The 26,924-nt window shown below is 40.1% G+C and overlaps 1 protein-coding gene across 6 annotated transcripts in view; it reads left to right on the top strand.

The window, feature by feature from the left end:
• LOC106090588 (protein split ends) overlaps positions 1-18,706 on the top strand; it is a 327,322-nt gene extending 308,616 nt beyond the window's left edge. For 5 of the 6 annotated variants that reach the window (XM_059365849.1, XM_059365847.1, XM_059365848.1 and 2 more), the window contains 7 exons: positions 22-14,083; positions 14,153-14,265; positions 14,635-14,730; positions 14,820-15,051; positions 15,112-15,510; positions 15,587-15,909; positions 17,741-18,706. In XM_059365849.1, coding sequence (XP_059221832.1) covers positions 22-14,083; positions 14,153-14,265; positions 14,635-14,730; positions 14,820-15,051; positions 15,112-15,510; positions 15,587-15,909; positions 17,741-18,028 — 15,513 coding nt within the window. In that variant the 3' untranslated portion in view covers positions 18,029-18,706. The remainder of the gene's footprint in view (positions 1-21; positions 14,084-14,152; positions 14,266-14,634; positions 14,731-14,819; positions 15,052-15,111; positions 15,511-15,586; positions 15,910-17,740) is intronic. The other variant, XM_059365852.1, reaches the window with a different exon arrangement.
• Positions 18,707-26,924: the final 8,218 nt, after the last annotated feature.

Raw genomic sequence — 26,924 nt, 5'->3', positions numbered from 1 at the left:
TCTTTCTATCTTTTTGAACAGTCACAGTCCCATTCGTTGGAAGAACAAACACAACCAAGTAAAAACTCAAACTGTGATTACCTTCCAAATGATTCAATGCATCGTAAAGGCGAAGTGAGAAGGCTCTCGGAGTGCAGTACTACTCTCAATAAATACCAACATCAAGGCAATCATCACCACCACTCTCATCATGCGATAAATCCTCATCATCACCACCATCAACAGCAACAATTGTGTCGTCGACCGTCCATTGATTTTTTGGCGACTGGTGTTGGCAGTGGCGTCGGGGGTTCTGGCAGTGGTGGTGGGGGTAATAATAGCAGTGTATCTGCGCGTCACGGCAGTACAAGTAGTTCAAATAGCGATCATCACCCGCCACCACATCAATCATCATCGTTGGCCTGCAAGAGAAGAAGGGTCGTAGGAAGTGGCAGCAGCAGTGCTTTAAGCACCAATGCAGTACTTTCAAGTTCCAGCAGCATGGGGGGTGCAAATGTGGGAACTTTTGCAAACGATGATTTCCATCATCATGCTTCAAGAGGACGTGGTCATCAATTACATTCCCATCATTCACATGAGGCTAGTGGCGGAGAAAGCGCAGACGGCTCAAGACCAGGTACACCTTTATGCGATGAAAGGCCCGAAGTTTTACCCAGTGAGCCACGTAGAGTGCCGCGCGAAAGACCTCGTGAGCCAATGGTGTTACCCTTACCCAAATTTGGCATACAATTCTTTCAGCAATATCGCAATAGTGCAGGATCGCATAGTGGCACACCCACATCTTATCACCATCATCATAGCAGTGGTGGTGGAAGCAACAATAGCAGCAGTGGTTTTGCAAGTTCTTCTGCTGCTGTTGGTAGCACCAACTCCGGAAATTCTCATATGCTGTCAAACAGCTTAATGAGTCGCGGGGGTGGAATTGGTGAAGGAGGAGGCTTAAATAGCAGTAATCATTCTAGTCTTAGTCATAGTTCTGCAACAGCGACATCTACAACCACAACGTCTGGGATGTCAATCGGTTCGTCGTCAAGCGCCTGTTATTTGCCCAGCCCGTCAACACGTTACCAGCCTTGGCGACCGCACCATCATCATCATCACCATCATCATCATCATCATGGCAGTGGGCATCATGGTGGTGCAACACCATCTTCTACGTCCTCAATGGTAAGCCCAATGAGATCTCGTTCTCTCAGCTCGAATTCCAGTGATTCTGATGTGACAGGGCAGGCAAGTGGAAGTCCATCGTTAGAGGAACGCATACGCATTATAGATGAAATGTATGAGCGTTGGTCAGGAGGCAGCAGCACCAACACCGCTGCATCAAACGTAGTCAAACGACATGATTTCAGCAACACACCTCCAACCTGGCAACACCATCGTTCATCATCTCAAACTGATCTGCATCATTCGACTGGAACAACAACAACAACCACAACTACAACAACCGATGCAAGACCAAGTGCACCCACCACACCCGCTAGTCGACATAAATTTCTGGACATTGATGTCAAGGAAATACAACCGTCAGAAATTGTCAAATCGGTTTTGGCTAAAAAATCGATTTTTGATGATGATCTGCAGCGTTTGAAGAAAAACCATTGGTATGAACCATCAACAGATTCCTCCCAAATGTCGAAAAATGTTGTGGGCGTATGTACATCTCCCGGTCTGCCCAATCTACAAGCTACCAAAACGCCGGTAGTGGGCTGCGCGACGACGACACTTCCCACATCCTGCGTTGGTAGTTCAATTGGAAAGCCATCAGGTGCACTATTGCAACGTCTGACCAGCCTTTCGCCCATGAACTCACCTCAGGCATCAATATCACCATACAACAGTCCATCCATGTCCCCATCGGTTAATAGTGTCTCCACTCTATCTGCATTGAATACTAAAACAACAACAAGTAATAGTGGGACAGCTATGGCTTCACCGTTACAGGTCGGCAGCATAGCTGGAGTTGGTGCTGGTGCATCACCAGCATCCGCAGGAGGCAGCAAATGTTTGCAATATCCCTTTCCGACACATCCGCCATTGCCAAATTCTGCAGCGCCGCTGCCTAACAATCAACCGATACCTCCTCCACCCACAGAAATCTTAAAACATCCGATAACACAACCCCCTCTGCCTCCAATGGAGGTTCATCAACCACCTCAACCACCACCAGCGGTTGCTCCGCCAACGACATCCGCTGCGGGTGTTATTTCAAAGCCAAAGACCACCTCAGCTCTAGCCAAAAGCTTGAGCGTTCCACCGACTGCAGCTACAATAATTTCAGCTGAAGCTCGTGTCCTCACCAAATCAGTATCAGTTCCTGGGAGTACAAATGTGGGAACAGTCAAAACAGCAAACAATACCATTTCCACAGATTATCAAAAGCCACAACCAATGCAAACCGGTAATAGTTCCTCCGCAGATTCAACGACAGGAAATGTCTCTTCCGCAACTGCTTCAGTTTCCGAAACAGGAGGTGGTGGCAAACGCAATGAAAAATCGCACAAACACAATCACCGCAGCACCAGCGACGACAAGAAGTTATCCAAGAATGACAAGCGGAAAAATTCAAGCTCTTCTCAATCGCAATTGTCTCAGGCTTCCGCTGCAGAGTCCAGTGACGCTGATGAGAAAGATTTTGAACACCGCAAAGAACGCGAGACTACTAGAGCCGAAAAGCAGCAGAAAGAGCGCCAAGAAAAACGTGAGAAAGAATTGAAGAGACAACAAGATAGAGAAGAGCGTGCCCGAGAGCGAGAGCGTGAAAGGGAAGAAAAGGAGAGGCACGAGAAGGAAAGGCATGAAAGAGAGCGCTTAGAAAAGGAAAGACTTGAAAAGGAACGTCTGGAAAAGGAGCACTTGGAGCAAGAGCGTCTGCAAAAGGAGGAAGAGAAGGCGCGAGAAGAACGCGAGCGAAAAGAACGCGAAAGGAAAGAGCGTGAAGAGCAAGAGCGAAAAGAACGCGAAGAAAACGAACGCAAAGAGCGAGAGAGAAGGGAACGTGAGGAAAACGAAAGAAGAGAACGGGAAGAGCGCGAAGAAAGGCTGCACAGAGAAAGGAAGGAACGTGAAGAAAATGAGCAGAGGGAAAAAGAGAAAATTGAGAAACAGCGTTCCAAAGAGGAAAAAGATCGAGAACGTAGAGCACAGGAAGAATCGACAACAGACCAAAAGCGTGATCATCTTTTAAAAGAACACCAGCGACGAAAAGAACAAACAACAAAATGTACTGCAACTGAAACGCCAGCGGCGATAAATCAAGCAACACATGATATTTTTCGCCATGGTGATACAGAGAGGCACAACAACAAGGAAAATTCCACAGAAGAACCGGAACCTTCCGCAACAAGCAGCGGAAAACAGCACAGAAATCGCAAAACGTCACGAAATACATCACCTGTGCGACATCCTAAACGTAGGCTTAGCAGCCAGGACAGTAATGCTAGTAACAACGGCAGCACTGCTGGACCTGCACATACTCAAAACGAAGATCAGGCCAAGCGTATAAAAATTGATTCTCAATCTGCAGCCTCTAACCCGCCACAACAAAGTCACGCCAACAACCACATTGCAATAAACAATGTGGCAACCGAAAGACAAGCAACTAAGGAACATCATAGCAAAGAAAGGAGCATCAAACACAGTCGGCAGTCTTCGTCCTCATCAGCTCAGAATAAGGGCAACGTCACAAACTTAAATGAAAAGGAACACACGCCAAAGCATCATCGTAATAAGCATCACCACAAGCAACAACACCACAGCAATCCACAGACACCCCAAGAAACCTCGGAGTTAAATATTGCCAAATGCGAGCCCGAAGCTGTGATGCCATCTAACTGCACAGATAAGAACGATGATGATCATAACACTGACAATGACTTGATGGAGACCAAAACAAAAAACACGCCTTTAATTTCATCAGACGAGGAGGAAGCCAACGAAAATCAATTGGCAATGCAAAATGTAAATCCAAAAACGCCTTCAGGAAGCCACAAGCATAAAGAACACGGTAGTGGACATCATAGTCGTCACAAGGGTAGTAAGCGAGATCGCGAACACCATCGTGAAAAGAAACGACATTCTACACCTGCTGGGGCATTGCCTCCTCCTTCTGTTTCAAGTGCGCCAAGTCAAAGTGTGCCTTCTACACATCCGGATGTCACGGTATCCATATCGAATGTTGCTACCGATGAGGAGGTAATGTCATCATCATCAGGACAACCTGATGTTCGAAGAAGAACATCAAGCCAGAATAGCTCTAATCCTGAAACAGCGCAAGGCAAACCTAAACATGAACAGGCAGCAGAGCGCAAACTATCGCGTTGCTCGGATGAAATGAATGTAACTCCACAAACGCCTTCAAGTCGACAGAACAGCTTCAATAAGAGTACACCCCAGTCTAGAAAAATACTTCTTAGTTCTGCAGAAGACACTGATGGTGGTGGTGGCATGGGCTGTGAGGACGACGATGACGATTCAGATGCGGCCAATAGAAAACATTCAATATTCGATATACCCGATGAAGGACCTTATGTCTCAATGTACGATAAGGTTAAGGCCCGATCCTGCAAGAATATGCAAAAACAGGAAGAAGAGAAAAAAATTAAAGCCAAATTTTCCCAACTCAAACAGTCGCGGGCTAAACGTGAAGAGAAGAAACGTTCCACTAGCTATGATGGCGATTCGGACTCGGAAATTGAGGCTGGCACTGGAGACACACCCAGTCAACGCAGCAACAATAATCGCAGCAGTGGCTCTTTTAAAATGCTCAGTGGTACTTTAACATCCACAGATGACGAACATGAACGGGAAGCTGGTAAAACACCTAGCGACGATACAAGAAGAAATTCCCAAGCATCATCGTCTGCCACTTCCATTCACCCGAATCGCTTATGTTCAGATTCTGATGATAACTCCGAGATCCAAAGGCGGCCAAATTTACAAGACAATCTGCGAAGGCTGTGTGATGTTGACGATAGTTCGGACGATGACCTTATTCGCCGAAATAACTCCAGCATTGCAAATAAGCGTCTCCTCCATCATACCTCACGCATTGCATCGGACTCGGAATCCCAGTCGCAATCTGCTGCGGATATAAAGTTGAAACAAGAACCCCTCGAGACATCCAACGATGACGGTACGTCAACACCTATTTTGAAACATTTGAAACATAAAATCAAAAAAGAAGTTGACACCACGAGTTCGATGCAGCCTAGCGTCGGCGACACAACATCTGCAGTATTTGATGAGCTAAAAATGAAGCATTTGAAATCACTACCGCCATCGGGCGACGACCCTACAGGACGACAATTGTGCATAAGAATTAAAACCGAACATAACTTGTTGCCTGTGCACGAAATCAAAAAGGAATACAACGATATCTATGGCGTGGATGAGTATGTGAATTCGGAGGAAAAATTCCAAAGGTCTCCTCCGATGTCCGCCATTTCGCAACGTTGTTCACCTGAACAGGCCAAAATTAAAAAACACAAGAAGAGTAAAAAACGCCAAAAGACACCTACACATGACTCGGCTTGCGTCAAAGAGCAAATCACATCCTCCGAAATTTTATCGCAAAATTCTCCAACAACAGCAGCTACTAATGCCACGGACACCATGTCGACAGCTCAGGCATTTGGCAAAAGTGTCAAGCATTTGCCATCTTCACCCAATTACGATCCATTTGATGAATTGAAAAATTCTGAGACCTCAGTCATTCACAGCACAGCAGACGCGCTGGCTTCCGTGGTAACAGGGGAGAAAAAGCGTCATAAAGATCGCAAGGAGAAGAAACGAGAGAAGCTACGCCACATGAGTGCTGACATTGGTGGTCAAGGCTTAGAAATGGATAAACTGTATGAGAAGGAGAAACATCACCGACTCAAGAAATCGAAAAAATCAAAGAGTCTAGAGCTAATGCGACAAGCGTCGACACAAAGTCAAGCATCAGTGCTGGGAATGCAATTGACCTCCACATCACCAGCTTCAGCTGGTAGTTTTACGCCTCAACACAAACAACAAAGAAGCGGAGGTGAAAAAATGGAAGATATTTTCGGGCCCATATCGGACGATGAGGAAGAAGAAATTATGACCGATAGCGACCATGCCTCTAGAGACTTGAACTGTTTGCCCAATCGCAATGCATCGTCCTCTAATGTGACGGGACCCATTGCCTCAGCAGCCCTGAATCCTTATAAACAAGAACCGCTTACACCCAAGTCACACACGGTGGAAGAGAATGAGGAAAATAAACAAAAGTGTCCATCATCCATAGGCACACCTCATTTGGATAGAGCGGCCGAGCGTCAGCATCGCAAGGAAAAACGTGAAAAGAAACGAAAGGAGCGCGAGAAGTCAAGAGGTGGTGGTAGTATGGAACAAAACCAAGCAGCAACTACACAATTTGCGCCATCTCCTGCTGCTGTCACTGCTACTAAACCCTTGGAAGATGAGAACAGTGTGGATTTGGATGCAGCTGGTCGAGCCTTGGAGGCACAACTAATGGAAGATTCCGATAATAAAACAACTGAAGAAGCAACACCTTCAACGGCAACAACTTATCGTAGTGACATGACCGATGTGTTCCGTTTCTCGGATGGGGACGAAAATTCATTGGAAGTGGGCCCAGTCTCTAAATCTGATAAAAAGGATACAGAAAAAGAGCACGTGCCTACGTCCAGTGGCAAAACAAAGAAGAAAAAGAAGAAGCGTTCCAAGGAAGAGAAACAACTGCATCAACAACGTCGCGAATCCTCATCATCGAATGCTTCACAACAAGCTGCCGCTGCTGCTGGTTCGACAAGTGTTTGCAGCAATATCGTAGCTTCTAAATTAACAGTTGACATTCAGGCCGCTAACAAACATGCACAGAAGGCAAACGCAGAAGAACAGCCGACTACATCAGCGACATCACCACTGTGTAAGCCATCACCCAGTCTACCTTGCCTTATTGGTGAAGATGACGAGGACATGGCATCAACTGCCGCAGCTACACTGCAAGGCACAAAACTTAACGCCAATGCCAACACAACCTGCAATACACCTCATCGGACGTCTAAAGATTTACTTTCGCTTTCTCCCCATATGAGGGACAAGCAAATGATCAGCCCTATACCCAAAACTCCAACCATAAGCAATACTAGTGGCCTTAGTTCAACAGATAATTTGAGAAAATTAACGCCGACAACTCCTACCTCATCTGTAACTGTAGACGGTACTGTGCCCGATACAACTACACCAACGTCTTCCATGGGAAGTGCTGCGGCTGCTGCGGTGGCAGATAGCGCGAGCAAAGCGACCACAGACCCCACTCAGACCTCACCAACAATACCAAATGCAGTGACATCACCACCGTCCAGCAACAGCAGCAGCTCCACCACTTCGATGCCCGCAGCTCAAAAGAAAAAGCCCGATATTTTCATACCTGGCTTTGACGGCGAAATTGATGAAAAGATCAGCGAGTCTGCCGTACAATCAATATCTGCGGAATTCAATCCGCCATTAGACCCAACAGCCGATGAGCCCAAAATACCGGTGGAATCTCCTCCGGATTCATCAAAACTAGAAAAACTTGAAGAGTCAAAATCGCGAGCAACCATTTCGCAAGAAGAGACTGAAAGTGCAGTTTCTGCATTGCTTGGAGAAAGCTTTGGCAATTCCTCTGCAGACTACTCATTCAACGATGATGACGATGTTCCTTTGGAAGATTTGAACACGGCAAACACCGACCCCGAACCCATGTCAATGGGCACGGCAGAGCAAGACGAAGAAGCTGCATTGGCTGCGAAGGCCATTGAGTGTGAGTCTGCCAGTGCTACCATTGCCGATGTGGGTGATGAGGATTCCGAAGAAGTTAACAAAGCTGTCCAAAGTCTGCGACAAGAAGAGTTGGAAATCAAAGTTGATACACCACAGTCGGTCAGGGATCTTCAGATTGATACAGATACCGAAGAAAATCCCGATGAAGCGGACAGTAGTGGCAGTCATAGTTTGAAAATTGACGAGACAATTCAATCCAATACCAGTTCATCAATATCGGAGAAGGCCAACAGCACAAATTCTACAGCTGATCAAGAACAAGTGGAGGAAGCATCTTCGACCACCGCTCCGGAGGCGGCTTTGCTGCAACAGTCTACAGTAATAACTAAAGTAGAACCTATGGCCAAGAATGTTGTGAACACGGAGCTGAAAATTGAGCCCCCCACAATAACAAAGCAAGATCAACCTGCTGTTCAGCCTGTTCAATCAGTTATACCAACACCCTCCTCATCAACTGAGAGGGATTTAGGTGTTGCTGCGACTGCAGCTTCTTCAACACAGAGGACCTCAACTTCCGTGTCGGCGTCAACGTCAATGTCAACGTCCGTTGCCACAATAACAACTTCCTCCTCAAATCTATCGATGTCTTGTACGTCAACGCCCATAAAAACGGCATTTACTTTTGCCCCATCTACGTCGACACCATCTACCCCAAAGCAGGCAGCAACACCCCCACCACCGACATCCTCGGCCGTGAAGCCATTGTCTTTATCATCGCAGGGTTCGATCTCAAATTATACCATGCAACCACCTACTATTACTATTCCTGAAGCAACTGGTCATTTCGCGGTGCCACAAATTGTTTTATCCCCTAGAGGAGTGGTGACAGCGCTAACTGATTCTTCCTCTTCTTCGTCATCTTCGTCGCTCATCCATTCTCCACAACCGGGCGGCCATCATATCCCACCACAATCACCCATTGGACCGGCCTATATGATAGGTATGCGGGCACCTTCCCCCCATAGCCCTCGCAATACATCACGTGGCAATACGCCTACACCAAGGCAGCAAAGTCCACATACTCCAACTGCACCTACTGCTATGCTTGTAACACCGCAACAGCAGCAAAATATACTCATTCAAAGGGCAACGGCGACGGTGCATCAACAACAACAGCAGCAGCAGCAGCAAACATTAGCATCGCCCACCATTCATATTCAGACACCTCAAATGAGCAGTCCAATGTCCAGCCCTAACACGCAGTCTCCACGTGCACAACATTTGGTGGCGGCGGCTCCATTGCTAGGCAGCATGCAAAAGTCATCCCAGCAGAATTCACCTGGAACTCCGGAACAGCATATGATTAAAATCAACAACTATTCCACTCCTCCCGCTCAAACAGCCAATATTGTAAATATTAGATTGCCCGCCGCCCAGACACCGCAACATCATCCTCAGCAACAGTCTTCGCCTCAGCAGCAAACTAAACCGATCAGCGTCGAACAGCATCCTGTGCCAATGGGACAGCATATTCTGCCCATTTCGGTGCAAAAAATGCCACCGGTTCCAACACACCCTACCATTATAAGTAAAGTTGTTACTGTAACACCACAGCAGGCACAGCAGTCCACCATTCAGCCTGGTGCCGCCACTGGGCAACAACAATCCCCAAAATCGTCTTTATATTCACCACCTTCACCCAGGCAGCCTGCACAAATCATACAGCAAATAGGAAAAACTGTTGTCCAACAGCAGCAACAGCAGCAGCAACAGAATGCTCAAATGCAAATGATTCAACAACGACAGCAGCAACATCAGCAACAGCGTCAACAAATGCAACAACATATAATACAAATGCAACATCAGCAGGCTTTGCACCAACAACATCAAAAACTGCATCAATCAATCACTTCGCCGCAGCAACATGCACCTTATGCATCTTCAGCACAGCAGCGAGCCATGAATTCGCCTCAGCAGCAGCCTCAACAACAACACCCACACACACAGGCGCCACAACAGCCATCTATGCATCAGCAACAGCCCCAACTGAAGGCTCAACAGCAGTATCAACATCAGCAACTGCTGACAGCCTCCCCAACATCCCAAAATTCACCCACACAACTACAGCAGAATGTTATACAAACGCCCTCAACTCCACAAAGGTTCTTGGTGCAGCAGCATATTGTAGGCATTCCATCGCATTTACAGACTGCACAACAGCAACAAGTGGTAGCGTCTCAGCATCAACGTTCATCTCCGACCATTCAACACCACCAGCCGCAGTCTTCTCCCATATACGGAAAATCTGTTCAACAGCAACAAGCACAGATGCAGGCTCAACAAATGCATGCTCAGAGCCAGCCACAGTCATCGGCTACGGCTCAAACATCTTCGCCCATTTCTGCACAGCAGGATAATTCTAAACCTAGAGCACCAGTACCCAGTGAAGCACCCTCGCCACCACGTGTTATAGTCTCGGCAACACAACCAAATGCAACGCCATCCAAGGATTTGGCAGCAGTTGCGGACCATACTGATGTTGAAAAACAAACCTCTGCATCAAGTATGACGCCCAAGCAATCAGAGGGCGTTTCAGTTATAAGAACACCTACCCCAACGACTCTAGCTCCAGTGACAGCAGCTGCAACGACCATAGCAACTCCCACACCAATCAAAGAAACTTCAACAACTGCCCAAGTGTCCACAACATCTGCCGCCAATCCAGGCTCAAAGTCGGCTCCTCTAACCGAAGAAAATGTCATTAAGATATCACCACCCAAACAGGACGATATTGAACAAGACTCAAAAGAGGACAGCGACTATTGGTCGGCAAAGGAACTGAATATGGTCGATGTAGCAAATGCAACAGCTTCGAATACCAATACTAACACTTCTAATGTCAGTACTGTGATTAAGAAGAATGAAACCGTCTCATCTGCAACGGCACCAATACCAACGACTCAGACTTCCACCAAGGAGATTGAAACAAAGACCGCTTCAAAACCATCACCAGTTGATGATACCAAAGCAGAAGGTAATGGCAACACGCAGGAATCAAACAAACCATTGACTGTTAATGCGGCGCCAAATGTTGCTGCTAGTGTTGCCTCTACATCTGCGCCGTACAAAGCGTCATCCGGTAATGTTACAACTGACCATGACACGGAAGATGAAACAGAAACACAACAAATGCCAGCATTTGAACAAGTCTCTGTTCAAGGCAGACCCAATACCAGGGGTGGAACTGGAGCTAAACGTGGTCGACAACCAAGAGGTGGTAAAAAAGGAGCGGCGGCAGCAAACGTTGCTACGACGAATACCTTGGTGGTTAGTCAGTCTCAAGACATTGCTCCAGCGGGAGTACAAACCAGGCTTAGAAAACCAAATGCCACCACACCCGCAACACGAGGACGCAAAGGCAGGCCACCAAGGAATTTGTTACTACAACAACAGCAGCAGCAGCAGCAAACGCAACCACAACAACAGCAAGATCCTCAGGTTCAAAGTGCTATAACCAGAACATCGGGAACAAATGCTTCTGCGGCACCAATGACTGCAGCTTCCGTAATGACGGCCGCCGAGAAGAAAGCACGTAGTCAAGCGGTTGTGGCAGCTGCCACATTGGCCTCGCTGTCTGAGGCTCATCAACAGGCCGATGTTTATGAGTTCCACGATGACTCTGGAGAGGAAACGGCAAGTAGCGTGACGGTAACGTCGACCACTGCTGATAGTCGTCCACGATTGATTTTAACAATCAAAAGCCCACATCATGCCACTCCTGTGGTCAAGGCCACAGAAAAATTAAATCCAGATCAACAGCAAGCACCGGTTAGTGTCCCAACATCTACTGCTGCGGCAGATACACTGCACCAACAAGACACAAGTATTGGCTCGCAATCAGATAGCAGCACTGCAACAGGCGATATGAACTCCAGTGTAAATACTCGAAAATCTCGTAGATTACAAGAAAAGGACCGTAGTACCATAGACGATATCATTGAGGATGTTGTTCGAAATACTGCTGTTCCAGGAAGTGCTGGCGCAACAGCACAGCAACAACAGCAGCTACAGCTACAAACCGCACAAACCACAACATCCAATGTGCAATCAGCAGCGTCAACTGCAGCCCCAGCAGCTAATATTTTAACAAATACCTTGCCTAAAGGTGCTCAAACTCCCCCTAGAAGATCTGGCCGTAACTCGTCGCAACCTAAAACAAAGATCATAGCCGATAACAACAACATTTCGACTAGTAATCCCATTGGAAGACCAAGAAAATCCAAAGATCGTAAAAATACCACAGACTTGGATAGCGAACCGGTGTCTTCACCACAACCCAAAGCAGTTTCAACATCTGAAGTTATTGATATAGCGGCGGATGAGTGTAAAATCACAGATGTGACGCCCTCAGTTAGTACTGCCGCTGACATTGAGACAACACAACCACCAACTACATCGTCGCCACAAACAACAACTTCAACCATAACAACAACAACAACAACAACAATGCAAACATCAGCTGTGACGACTTCATCATCGCAGCCACAGCAAGCCCCAGTAACCGTTGTCGCCAGTACAATCATACCACAGCATCCCAAAAAGAAAGCTTTGGCAGCGGCTGAAATCGAGTCATATCAGAATCAAACCCCAGGTACACCCAATGTACATTCTGCTCTGCCCGCTGGTGGAGTGCCAATGCTTAATACAGCCGCCCCAGCCACTCAAAAGACTACCGGTGGAGCTGCAGACTCTGTAAACAAACCTTTAATAGATCCTGTTACGGGCATCGTATCAGGCCAACAAATGCAACAAGCAAAGGCAGGTAACCTGCCTAGTGCAACGGCCTCTGCCGCTCAACCTGCTCGAGTTCCATTGGATCCCAAGAAAATGATGCACGCAGCAGTGGCTGCAGCAACAGCGGAAACTAATGTGGTTTGTAGTAAATCATTACCTATATCTGCCCCCACCATTCAAGGTCCGGTGGCAACACCAATTACTGCCTTGAGTAAACCAGTCCAGGCAGAAAATGTCGCAACGGCGTTACTTAACAAATCGGTTAGCGTTGTGGTTAAAACTTCCACTGTGCCGCCAACGCCGTCTTCCACGGCAGCCGTAATGGTGCAACAAATACAAATGAATCAACACAGTCAGCAGCAGCATCAACATCAACAACAACAGCAAGGTAGAACTGATATCTCAACGCCCACAAAACAACCCATTATAATGCAGCAACAAGTGCCCCTGGTAATGCATGCACAGCATAGCAATGTCCGACCGCCAACTAGTCTGAAAGCTCATGTATTAAATAGCCAAAAACTGCAACAACAGCATCAGCCCCAACAACATGTAACGCAACAACATCCATCGCAACAACAGCAACTAATGGGAATGCCTACAACTCCAATGAGTCAACAGCAGCAGCAGCAGCAACAACATCAAGCACCCCAGCATAAACAAAATCCTCATCATGTTTTACAGCAAACGGCGCCGCTACAAACTGTCACAGCTGTTGGTGGTCATGTTATACAGTCAAGCATTGTCCAACGGCAAACACCACCACAGCAAACTGCACAAATTCAAGCTGCCAAACAACAGCTGTTGGTTAATATTCCGCCAACGACACAGCATTCCTCACACACAAACACAAGTGCATTGAATTCGCCCCGTCTACAGCAGCACAATCAGCAGCAGGTGCCACCTCAACAGCATATGCAACCACATCCCATGACTATGCAGCAACAACAACAGCAGCAGCAACAACAACCGATCATAATTAAACAAGGCCAAGAGTTACATCCCTCTCAGATACTACATGTTGTCAGTTCAAAGACAACGCCTCCAACTCCTAATAAAACACCACTGATTTCCACTTCATCAGCGCTACACCACATGCAGCCATCACCCACAAATCAGCCCTTCAATCCATACATGCAGCAGGCTCCACCGCCTTCTCAGTCTCAACATGCATCGCATCAATCAGCTGCAAGCGGTCAAACGCAGAAGACTACAACTTCCTCTTTAGTTCTGCCGGGACTAATGGGTCTTCCCACGCATCCAGCTATGGTCATACAGACAAAAACTTCCGCTCCCGCACCTTCACCATCCGGATCATCTACAAATATCAGCCATTTGCAGCATCCATCAAAGCATACGCCTTCACCGCCATTGCAACAAGTTCAGCATTTAAGTAAAGCTCCCAGCAATCCCATGCTTCACACTCTGCAAGCACAAGGTGTGGCCAGGGTTATGAACGCTGTTGGTTCGCCGCCACCCACGACGGCCAAGTCATCGCCTCAGCAAACAACGATAAATACGAACATTGTGGGAGGTAAGTTGTTGCGAAGTGTTCAAAAAGAGAATAACAACCTTGAAAAATGTATTAAAAACTCTTTAATAGGTTCAAATGTACGCACCACCGTACCGACGATAAGCCCACAAAGTCAAGCCCGCATGGCATCCATTTTGCTGCCAGGAGGTATGCAATTACCATCACACTTTGAGGCCAGCATGGTAAGTTTTGTAATTAATTTCTTAAAGGTATCTGAACTAGCATTAGAACAACAACATGTGTGCTTCGAGAGCGTTTTTTGTCAAAATACATATAAACGAGAAGCCAATTCTAAGAAAACTATTCTGGAACAAATAACAAACAAAGATTTCCCCGCAATTCATTCAAAAGTGGTCTAGGAAAAATTTTAAATTTAGTTAATGCTGGAAAACATTATAAATTTGGTATGGCTATTAGCCCACAATTCATTTATAAATGGGTCGGGAAAAGTTGAGAGTTCGTCTGAGCAGTAGCCTATTTTCTTAATGCTTTATTTGGTAAATATAATAGTACTGAAATAATTCATTGTTTTAAACAATTTGTGGACGCAGCATGAAATGAACACGTTCGGTAATGGTGGTAAGGCAGTTGTACGTAATACACACAGTCCTCCGCCAGCTCATCAACAAGCTTCTCCAATAACGCCGGTAAATGAGCAAATAAAAATCGGAATTAACCATTTCTCCTTTTATAATCAAACATTTTTAACGTTTCTTTTCTTGTTATATTTCATTAGAATGAAGCTACTTTCCCGGGAGGACCTATACGCGGTGTACCTACGCGGGAGCATTTGATGATTTATCAGCAAATATTGCGCCAACATGATGCTCTCAATCCCGCAAGCCTAGGCGCATTTGATGAGAAATTATTGGGCAGTAGTCCCCCGCTGGAATTGAGAAGGCCAGGAAGTGTGCCCAGAACTGTGGCAGTACCGCATAGTCTACAAAGTCCTCAGGACCGAGCAACAGGTATGTATTGATTAATTTCTTTGAAACCAATCTATAACTGGAGTACATTACTTTTTATAGATTCGCCACAAGTGGCTCAAGTGTATGTCCATAATACTCGCATACCCTCCCACTCACATTATGATGTAACTGGAAGAGCCCCACCAGCTGGAGGTCCACCGACGTCGTATTATGATCCTGCCCGACAAATTACCTTAGAACCTCCACCCGCTCACAGATCTGCAACAGCGCATAGTGTTGTGGCACCTCCACCAACAGTTGTGGTACCCCATCCCTCAACGGCGACAAGTAGTCCCTTCATGGCGTCGGCACCACCAGGTACAGTAGTGCCACCAGTGCCGCTTTCGGGAGCGCCAGCCACTATGCATCATCCTAAAGTGATTTTAGAAAGGGAAAGGGAACAACGAGAAAGGGAACAACAGTTATTGCGCGAAAAGGATCAAATGCTTGCCAGAACAGGTAGGTTTAAAATCCACAACTTTAGCAATTTTGATGAATTTCCTAATTTGTATGGTTTTTTTCTTGACTATAATAGGAGGAGACATACATGGTATGCAAGTGTCAGCTTCACCATCTACTGCCCATCAATTGCCACCTCCACCGCATGCACAAGGTCCGCCACCACCACACGCAGACTCATTGTTGACGCTGCTGCAAAGATATCCCGTCATGTGGCAAGGTCTGCTGGCACTGAAAACCGATCAGGCGGCGGTACAGATGCATTTTGTCTTTGGCAATCCGCATGTGGCTAGGGCATCTTTGCCTTGCAATGGTGATGGAAGCACTCCGCCCTTACGCATAGCACAACGCATGCGTCTGGAACAAACCCAGCTGGAAGGAGTTGCTAAGAAAATGCAGGTAGGCTAAATTCTAGATTTAAATTCTCTCTTTCAACTTTGAGCTGAAGTTACGGTTATCAAATGCAGTCCTACGTAGTATGTTAAATAAATTTCTACATATGCAACAGCATGTTTTTAGACCAGCGGTGACCAAAACGGCTGTAGGTGTGAAACACTATTTGAGTATTTTTAACTCTCTCAATATGTAAAAATTATTTTTTTTGACTGAATGATTGGTGGTGTTTTGCAAAGTAAACAAAATAAGAATACATAAATACCTTTTTATGCCTTCCAAGAGTTTAATCAATAAAATGAATTCTTTTTAAAATAAACACAAAAAACGATGCGTATACCATGTTCATTGATTGCTGTCTCAACTGACTGAAACAATGAGCATAAGAATACGTGTGGCTTGCCGTCCATGGTATTGTAAAGGACTGGGCATTGCTGTTTTAGATAAACTAGTTTGTACAACCACTATTGTGAATCGCTAAGTAACTAAAAGGTAAAAAAGGAAATTAATTAAATCAAATTACTCTGGCACGTGTATGGGTATAGCAGCAAGTCTAAAGCAAGCATAAACCAAATGAGCGGGTTGTTAAAAAATGCGGTTAAAAAATGCAATTCTGCAAACAAATGTTAAAAAAGTAACTTGCAAAAGTTGAACTATTTTTAACTTCACGTGTGGCAACACAGAATGACATTCGCTTTCAAGCGTCAAAATTGACATTTTTTAACTTATCAGCGTTACTTTTGTGGAATTTATGTGCAGAGTTGCATTTTTACAACGCAACACCCAAAAGCATAGCTCAACGCGCTCATTCTGTCATTGCCTTAAAACTAAGAAATTGGAGCGATACAATGTGTGTTGGCAGCGGTATCCCAGGTTATGAGCCTTGTACGTGTGCATGTATGTATGGGTCCATTTTTTTACAGAGCTATAGCAAAATGATTTTTTTTTTTAACAAATTTTGCGAAATTTTGAACTATGCTTTCTTTTATGACCACCACTATTTCATGTCATCATTAGGTGCTCATTAATTTATCTAATCTTTGCGAAATCTGAAAGTGATTTCTCATTATTATTTAAAAACTTAATTTATTTAAAAATTTATTTTCTGACAGATGGGCACTTGTTTGGTTTTATTTAGGTTTTTACTGCATCCAACAGTATTCTCTTGTGAATTGTATCACACCACTATTGTAATTCACAATACTCTCGAGCCAGCTGTTACAATACGTCATCTCGCTTTTCTTATTATTATTCCATGCCTGGCTTAGTCAGTTGATGAATAGAATGAAGAACGAAAGGTAGTAGTGGTTTTGGGTGTTTTATTGTTCATCTGATTGTCCTATCTCTCCTGCTCCTAATTGTGTGTATTAAAGATAGTTTTCCTCGAAAAAGATGCATAAGGAAAAAAATGCAGCATAACAATCTTGTGAATGATACATACTATTGTGAATTACAACAGTCTCAAGACAGAGGTAAAGTTTGTTGTTGAGAATAATAATAATCAAAAGATCAAAGGGAACCATCCGCCAACCTTAGGAAATCACTGTTACAACTATAGTATATGAGAAGAGGTGAAACTCGAAAAATTTATTTAACAAGTTAAGTGGAGGCTAAAATATATGACTTTATGCCCAAACGAAAGCGTTTTAGTCTGAAACGCTTTATCTTCAATTTCTAAAACTAAGCTTTGAGAATAAGGACACCGTGGTTGATAGATTAGCATGTTCGCCGATGGTTCATAATAAATCCTAGGGGCTAAAATTAAACTAAAATATTTTATAAAACTGTACCAAAAAATTGTAAATATGACCCACTTTTATTATTTAATGTTTTTCAGTTTGAAAACGAGCATTGTATGCTGCTAGCTTTACCCTGTGGTCGTGACCATGCAGATGTTTTGCAGCAATCCCGAAATCTACAATCAGGTTTTATAACCTATTTGCAACAGAAGATGGCAGCAGGAATTGTAAACATACCAATGCCTGGTAGTGAACAGGCTGCCTATGTGGTGCACATTTTCCCCTCATGTGATTTTGCCAATGAGAATCTGGAGAAAGCAGCACCCGATCTAAAGAATCGTGTGGCTGATATTGCTCATCTATTGATTGTAATAGCTACAGTGTAAAATTCAAAACTAACAGTGATAGAAACAAGCAAACAAACCCAAATGTGAGTAACCAACAACATGTAAGACAAGACAAAATGTCTAGAGAAAAAAACGGTTCAAACAAAAGTGGAACTTATGTCCCCCCGTGACATAGATCCACCTACAACCGATGATGATGATGTATAAGACTAGAAATGAAACCAAATTATGCAGAAAACCCCACACAACAAAAAAAAAGAACTTGTAATTTATTTAAACAACAAAAAAAAATGTAGCATGATTTCATGCTTTATTCATATACAAAAAAAAGAAAAACCACAATCAATGTGTGGTCGAAAGTTTAAGAATGAAAGAAAGAATGTAATTAAAACCACAACACACACTATGTAGCAAAACAAATTTAATAAAAATAAAACAAACTATACAACATTTTTAACAAAAAAAAAAGAAAAACAAAAAAATATTACAAAAAATGGTTAAAATAATAATTAAATTTAAAAAAAAAATCAAGATTTAACCAGACAAAATGAATATCTTAAAACAAATGTATAAAATGATATAAAAACCCTAAACAAACACGGATATACATACGAGTACATATATAATTTAAATCCCTTTCCCCTGTACTATATATACACACCCACACGAACCAACCCATACAAAAAAATTAAATGTAATTTTTAAAATAATAACGAATCCTAAGTGTTTCTTTTAATTATAAATAACTTATTTTTTCAGATAAGAATTGCATATTTACTTTATTTTTTTTTTAATTTTGTGTATATGAAACAAAACTACAAACAGCTGTTATAAGTTGATGTTGAATTTGTTTTTTTTTTTTTTGTGAAAATGGATAATATTTAAAAAATAGGTTTTAGTTTTATATTTTTTTTATTTGTTTTAATGTTATAACATAACTTTGCTCTAATGAATAGGCCTATAGTTTGATATATTATCTATTTTTTTTAATATTATTAATTTTTTAGACCTTACACATATACATACATAAATATATAAAAAATATACTTACGTAATTAAAACTTATTTTAGTAATATGTAGTAATGTAATGAACCACAACAAAAAGCAAAAGCAAAAACAAAACACTATATACAAAACTAAACCAACAACAACAAATATTATTAATTTATTATCATTTTTTGATCTCAACGACGTATGAAAATGAAAATTAAAAAAAAAACTAAAACAAAAACGAAAACGAAACTTAAAAATATACAATTTATTTCTCCTTAAACAATAGCCCCAATTTTCTTGTATATATATGGACTTTTTTGATAAAATTTTCTTGTATTTTTTTTTTTGTTTTGTTTTGCTCCACCCAACTTGACATTGAATTCAAGTAATTCAAAGTGAAATGAATATATTTTAGAGCATGTTATTTTTTCGTTTTTTGTATGTAACATATAGAACATTAAATAGAAATTTTATAGGAAATTAACGACATTGTATTATCATTTATCGGAAATGCAACCAAAATTTATGGCTTTTGATTGCATGATTCATATAAAGCAACTGTTTTCCACTGGGCTCCGGCTCGCGACACTCAGCAAAAGCCAACTTGCAATACCAGCCAATCAAAGTTCGGCCTCGCTTACCATGGGCATAAGTGATGACTTTAAGAGGTGTGTGTGTTTTTGAGTGTGGTCTTACACAACCATCAACACAAGTAAATAAGTGTACGAGATAGACCCCTGCCAATATATTCCCTTGCTGATGTCACTAAATCGCGATGGACTATAATTGGTACCCTCTCTCTCGGTGATTTTCCCCATAAATCTACTGTGTGCGGTTTTTTCAGTTACCGCCACAAGCAACAACAATAGGTGTTTTCGAGTACTTCTGCAGTACAAATTTTCCGTAAAACAAAGGTTAGCATGGCAGCCTGGGTTCGAATCCTGGCGAAAACATGAGAAAAAAGTTTCAACGGTGGTTATTCCCTTGTGAGGTACTATGCAAATGTAAAAAAAATCTCCCAAAGGAGGTGTCGCTCTGAAGCAAGTCATCGGGCTAGGCTATATAAGGGCAGCACTCATTGATATGTGAGCATGTTCATGGACAAATTTGCAACCTATACTGTATTTCGCTATTTATTTTAATAAAACAATTTGATTTCTTAAAATACATCGAAGCTGTATATTGCTGCTGCGAAAAATACCTGTGTCAGAAATTGAAAGGCTCTTAATTGTCACGAACTTTGGCGTTCTCTTCTGATGGTAAATAAAGTATATAAAGCTCAAAATCTTTGCATTGTGAATTATGCATTTCTTTATTGAAAGAAGATTTTTGAAATTTATGATCGCAAAGGTTGACATAAAAATGTCTATAAAAATGGTCTAACCTCCATTAAATACGAGTTGAAGTTTAACTCGTGCCGAAAGCCCACTCGATCACGTATGCGGTAATTTGGCCTCAGATATTCCTTAATGTAATGAAACCACAACTAATCGCTGCTCATTAAATGATTTATACGAAATGTTATCCACTGCATATTGGCCCATGAATATTCCATTAAGGAACAGGGGAAAACTTTTTATCGCATAGGACTTTTAAGGGTACCAGAGGCAGTTTTTTATTCGATTTTGAAGGAATTTGTAACGGTGATTATCATACGATTAGGTCCTGCCATTGGTATAGCTGTCATATGGACCTGTCCCAAAATTAACATCTTTAGGACAAAAAAGCCTTGTTTTTAATCCCCATTCGATTGAATTTTCTTTCTGAATTTGGAAAGATGCTTATACGATTATGTCATACCATTGGTATAGCTCTCATATAGACCTGTCCCAAAATTAACATCTTTAGGGCAAAAAAAATCATTGTTTTTAATCCCCATTCGATTAAATTTTATTAATACGTTTGACAGACTTGTCCGTTTGTCTGATGTAACCAAGCTACTTAAAATTATAACGGGACTTTTCTAAAATCTCAAAGCAAGAACTCTTCTGGTCTACCACTTGCTAGGGTGATTAGTTCGTTTTTTTAATGAGTAATACGTTTTCTTGACTAAGGATTTTTAAAGAATAATTCATTGAATCTTGTGTTTTAAAAAAAATTTTTGGTTGATATTTTGTCTTTAGAGAAAATTTTATTCCTTAGAAATTTTGTCTTCAGGAACATTACAAAGTAGTTTTGTCTTAAGGGAAAAATTCATTAAAATTTTTCTTTAGAGAAAATATTTTTGAATACAGCTTTTACGAAAACTTTTCTAAAATTTTTCTTTTGAGAGAAAATTTCTTAAAAATGCCCTAAAGGAAATTCCATTGAAAATTTCATGGACATTTTGTTTTTAGAGAAAAGAATGTTTCATAGAATTTTTTAAAAAAAAAAATATAGAAATTTTGTCTTTAGAGAAAGTTTTATTAAAATTTTATTCTGACAAAAAATTTCCCAAAAGAAATTTCTTTAGAAATTTTTCCTTGAGGAAAATTACGTAGTAGTTTTGCCTTAAGGGAAAAATTCATTGAAATTTTGTCTTTAAAGAAAATTTTATAGAAATAAGTTTTCATGAAATTTTCCAAAAAAAAAATATACAGAAATATTTTTCTAAAAAACAAATAATGAAAATTTTGCTTTTGGGGAAAATTTTGTTTTTAAGAAAAATTGTTACTATGTTGTCTTAAGAGATAATTTCATGCAAATTAAATTGTCTTTAGGGAACATTTCATAGAAATTTTGAGTTTTAGAGAAAATTTGCTTAGAGAAAATTTTATTAAAATTTTGTTTTGAAAAAAGTTTCTAATATTTTGTATCAAGGGAAAATTTCATCAAAATGTTGCCTTTGGGCCCGTGTTATTTGTGCACTCAAATATAAACAACTGAAAATTTGCCATTACCATGTCCAATTATAGACCTTATACAAGCGCCATTGAAAACCTTTAAGCGGTATCTCCATAACACTAACACTTGCTAATTGAAAAATGTCTCGTATTTCCCTTATGCCTCTTCAATGGCATTATTTTTTAATGTTATTTTAAAGTTTAATATGTACTAAAACGTCTACTGTTGTAGAATTTTCCATTAATATTTAACACCGTTCAAGAAATTATCAATTTATAAAGCCTTAGAAGCTCTTAATTTTAAGTTTTTTTCTTTTAAGAGAGTTATTAAAATATAAAATATGGAAAATCTACTTGGTATACAATATTTGATATACCTATAAAACGTTTATAAAACAATGCTTTATTTATTTTTTGTTGTAGCTAATAAAAAATAAATGTACCATTGTTTTTTTATATGTATATATAAATTACAACTTTTTTTATATGTTAGCAACACTGCCAAATGTTCTATAACCTGTAACAAACAAAAATATACGATAGGGCATGTTTTCTTATAGGGTAACCCGCGGAGATTGAGTCACTAGAATAACGTTTTTTTAGGAAACAATCTGCGGAAAAGAAAGGAAAGCGGTTCCTTCGGGTGAAAGTGGGTTTTTTTCAATGGAAACTTTAGCTTAGACTTCGGCAGAGCACAATATTTTAAGAAATCAACGGTGAAAATTCTAGTTTCATTGTTTACCGTAATGATAATTATGGCAACATATAATAGGTTATTGTTGCTCTCATGTGGAAAAACATTCACAACAAAGAACTGTTTGCATGCCGTTTTTTTGCCTACAAATACATTCACAAAAATATATGACACGTCATCACGCATCTTTCCAAAACAACAACATGTAAGACAATTGAAAAAAAGAGAGACGAAAATCCTCCATCACATTCTTCACACATCCATACATGCATATCTAGATGTGTAATTCTCTATCTATTCGTTCAGCTGTGAGAATTTGCACACTAATCGCTCTAGTTTCGTTGTTTTTGTGAGTTTTAGTTGAGATTAACAGCAGACATGTAATGCAATGCAGAGTTTTGTCATATTCTCTCTTTTATTTTTTTTTTAATCGTACTATTGTTGTTGTTTTGAAATTATGTGCGACAATATGCATTCATTGTGAATGAATTCTTAGCCAATTATAAAGCCATTCTCTGTAGAGAACTTTGGTTTCTCTTTTTCATTAAATAAAACAATTTTTTCTCAATGGTGGTTGGTTTTTTATTATTGTTTTTCTTTTATCATTAGTAAAACGTTTCTGTTTTATTTTCTTTTGATTGTAAAATATTTTCAACATATTTTTAAAATTGTCTTGAAAAATAATTTTAAAATATGTTCAAAATATAGCATGTACACCTATTGAAGATAAGAAATTAAACTTTAAACTAACATTAAAAAATAAAACCAAAACACAAAATGCTCTAAATATAACATTTCACTTTTTCTTTTTTTTTACCGTTTTGACAACAACATAATTTGCTGCGCTAAATTTTCCTAAATCTATATTAAAAAGTTAAAACAAATATGCTGTAACATAATTATTCTATATATATATACTTAATATCATAACATATTTGAACATCCTCAAACTGTATATAAGCTCTTAGATGTAAAATTCTAGAAAAGCGTTCTAAAATATATAATAAATGAACATAAAAATCCGACTTTTGTACAGTCCATTTCCTTTAATAGGGGTTAAACTACGAAAACAAAAACCAGAAAGAATATAAACTATTAATAAAAATATTGTAGTTCTATGTTATAATTAAACAAACAAAAAAAACAAAAAAACCATGTACATGTAATACACAAAACAAAAAAAAAACAACAACAACTATTATTAAATGCAAAGAAACATCGTTAATATATTGCTATTATATACATAATATATAAAAAATAAAAAAAATATAAAAAAACAGCAACCAACAAATTAGCATGTTAATATATCTATTAATAAATAAAACAAAATAAACTACCTAATAAATAAATATATATATATATACATAAATAAAATATTATAAATTATATATATTAAATAACAAAATAAGAATATAATATATAATAAAAAAAACTACGTTAAGCATTATATTATTATTACTATTATCTTTTAAAGTTTTAAGTTGTATTATTAAAACAAAAACTGAAAACAATTTAAAAAGAAGCAAAAGAGAAATATTAAAAGAAACAACAAAATTAAAAACAAAAAACAGAATTTTATTTAATTTTTATTTTGAAATAAAAAGGAAAATAATTAAATAAAAAAACACTTTCTGTTATCTTTTTTGCATACAAAATTCAATAAAAAAATGTGCGGTGTTTTCATTGGGATTTTAAGAAAAGTATCAGCAGCAATTGGGGGTGATTAGAAAAAAAGTAAAGAAAATCAACACTAATTCATTGAATGTTCCTCCAGCGATCGGATGGATGCATCGGAACCATGGCGAAACAATTAAAGGTGGTCTCATTTGTACAACAACCACAAATCATATGGATTGCAATCCGCCATCTTGCCAACACGCAAACAAATTTGTGTGCGTGTGTGTATACGTGTACGTACATGAGCAGTGAATATGCGAGAAAGAAGATAACAACAAAGAGAATAAAAAAAAATCTGTCATCTTAATACCGTCAAAGCTGGCCGGGTGCTAACAGCTTTTCGCGTGAGACCAACTTTTTACTTCCGCCTTGGGTTGTGATTTGTATGTAACTTTGATTGTTTCATTGATTATATACGAATCGGGGCTGACATGACCTACACTTCAAAGACTCTAGGATAACAAAAAGATTTTCAAAAAAAATTCAATCAAAATGTCTAGTATTCTATAGAGTAGTGTTTTTAGTTTAAAGATATCGCTGAATATGGATTTACAATATACATACATAGATTATACATCTATAGATACATAGATAGATAGTATGTAACTCCACTTTTAGGTAGGTTCTGCTTTCGGAATAGTCGATGAAATATTTATTTATTTCGCGAGCGAAATTTGACAATAATCTTTTGTTTTTATTTTCATACCAAAATACGTTTTTATCTGCACTAATGGTTTTATATATTTTTCGAAAATAAATAAAATAACAAATTGAGACCAATAAAACAAAACAAAAATGATGTTTGTTTGTTTCTCTTTCGAAACGAGCTCAATGACAATGCAAATGAAAATAAAAATGATGTCGACAATGGTTTCAAGCGCTGCCACTAAAATTTTTTTTTTGCCTTTTATACTCAAGCGTTTCGCCGACTTTTCTTTTATTTGGAGTTTAACAACATTCCGCCTGAAAAAAACAGAATACTCAGCTTTAGGTGTCTCTTAAAATTAAACAAAACTATTTCTAAACGTGGTTGGCATTTTTTTGAGAGAGGGAAGATTCATCTACTAAAATTTCTTGTCTGTAGCGCAACCTTATTTCAATTTTGTTCTTCTGATCACTTCCTACACGTCATAATCGATTATACGAAACAAATCGATTTTTGACGACAAAAGTGAATAATCGATTAATAGAAAAGCGACTTTTAGTTCTCTACGTTAACTATCATTGCAATTCGAAATATTGTAATATCTTTCATTATCATTAAAAGTACAAATAGAATAAAAGTCTTAGAAAAATACGCGTAAAACTTGGCGCCATGTTCCAAACACACAGGTTGCTGCATCAACCCAAGCAACACATATAATATAATTTCAAATTAGCAGTTGGTTTTCTTCCTTAAAAGTTCATTACACGAATTTTACATGATACGAAACAATAGAACCTCTGACTCTAAACGCAAATAAAGGCGCTCCGTTCAATAAGTAATATCCTATCAATACTACGAGTTGCTACAAATAGAGTGTCCCTATTGATATCGATCCTCACTGCGTCGGTTCTGGGAATTGTGATCATTCTTGGCCAAGGGACTGGAGCCATTACAAAAAAGGTTAGCATATCCATTTTCTTTTATGTGTATGTATGTATATAACAACAACACTGCTGACAAAACTAAATGGTGTTAGTATGAGGGGCAGTCAAACCCGAAAGATCAACTATGTGAAGGAGTGGCAATGTACGTATTTTTAACTGTGTTATTGTGTCCATCACTGGCATATGTCCAAGGCGTATAAATATGCCTTGCATATCTTTTTATTTTCTTCACAAACTTCCAATATTTTAATCATTTTAGCTATTTATGACTTGTTTTTGGCAGACTTATGCATATGTTTCATGTTAGGGCCAATTTAGTTTAAGATTCCATGCAAGACAATCGTCCAAATACAAAAAATAATGTTGTTTGTCCTCTTCAAAGAATATATTATTAAGATTCGTTTTAAATGTAATGTGATTTAATAAATTTCACATGAACATTCCATTATGGAACAGGTGATACTTCTCATATCAATGAGTGAAGTCCGATTAAAGTTTAAGCTCAATGATAAGGGGCGTCTTTTTTATGCCGAGTCCAAAAGCGGTGCCGCATAGAGACACCACTTGCTAGGGAAATTTTAACATGTCAGGATACCACACAAATGTAGCCACCGCTGAAAGTTTATCGAATTTTCACGTGATCGGTGTCATAGGCAGACATCCTAAACTCTCCGCCACGGTTGCCTCCTATGTGATATGTATCACCTTTTTTAGTCTTTTTTTAATATAATTTGAAATTAATGTTGTTGTGGCAATCTTCGTCAAGTTCTTTTGGGTGAGCAAGCTCGATCCGGTCCAAAGGACCGATCGCCGCGGGAATAGGGTGGCCATTGGTTATTTAAAGGCACTAATAACTCGCCTTGTCATATCGAGCATATTTGTGCAAGAGCCTGTGCCACCCGACCTCTCACTGAGACTCTCCGCTCGATATCGCTGATTATAGCTGCCTTAGCAGCTACTCCGTATGAAGCATTCCACTATCCGCAACCTGTGGACACGCCCGGTAACTCACAGGTAAGCTTCTTGTGACAGTAATGAACACTACACGGATCGGTTCCAGCTTGCGTGCTGCCCACAGCTATCCCGTGCGGGGGATTAAATATTTTTGTACAATGTACCATCCTGTGGTGGAACCAACCAATTTTAAAAACATTAAAA

This window comes from Stomoxys calcitrans, chromosome 3 (assembly GCF_963082655.1).
Source record: "Stomoxys calcitrans chromosome 3, idStoCalc2.1, whole genome shotgun sequence".
NCBI classification, from domain to species: Eukaryota; Metazoa; Arthropoda; class Insecta; order Diptera; family Muscidae; genus Stomoxys; species Stomoxys calcitrans.
This window is presented reverse-complemented; position numbering and strand designations above follow the sequence as displayed.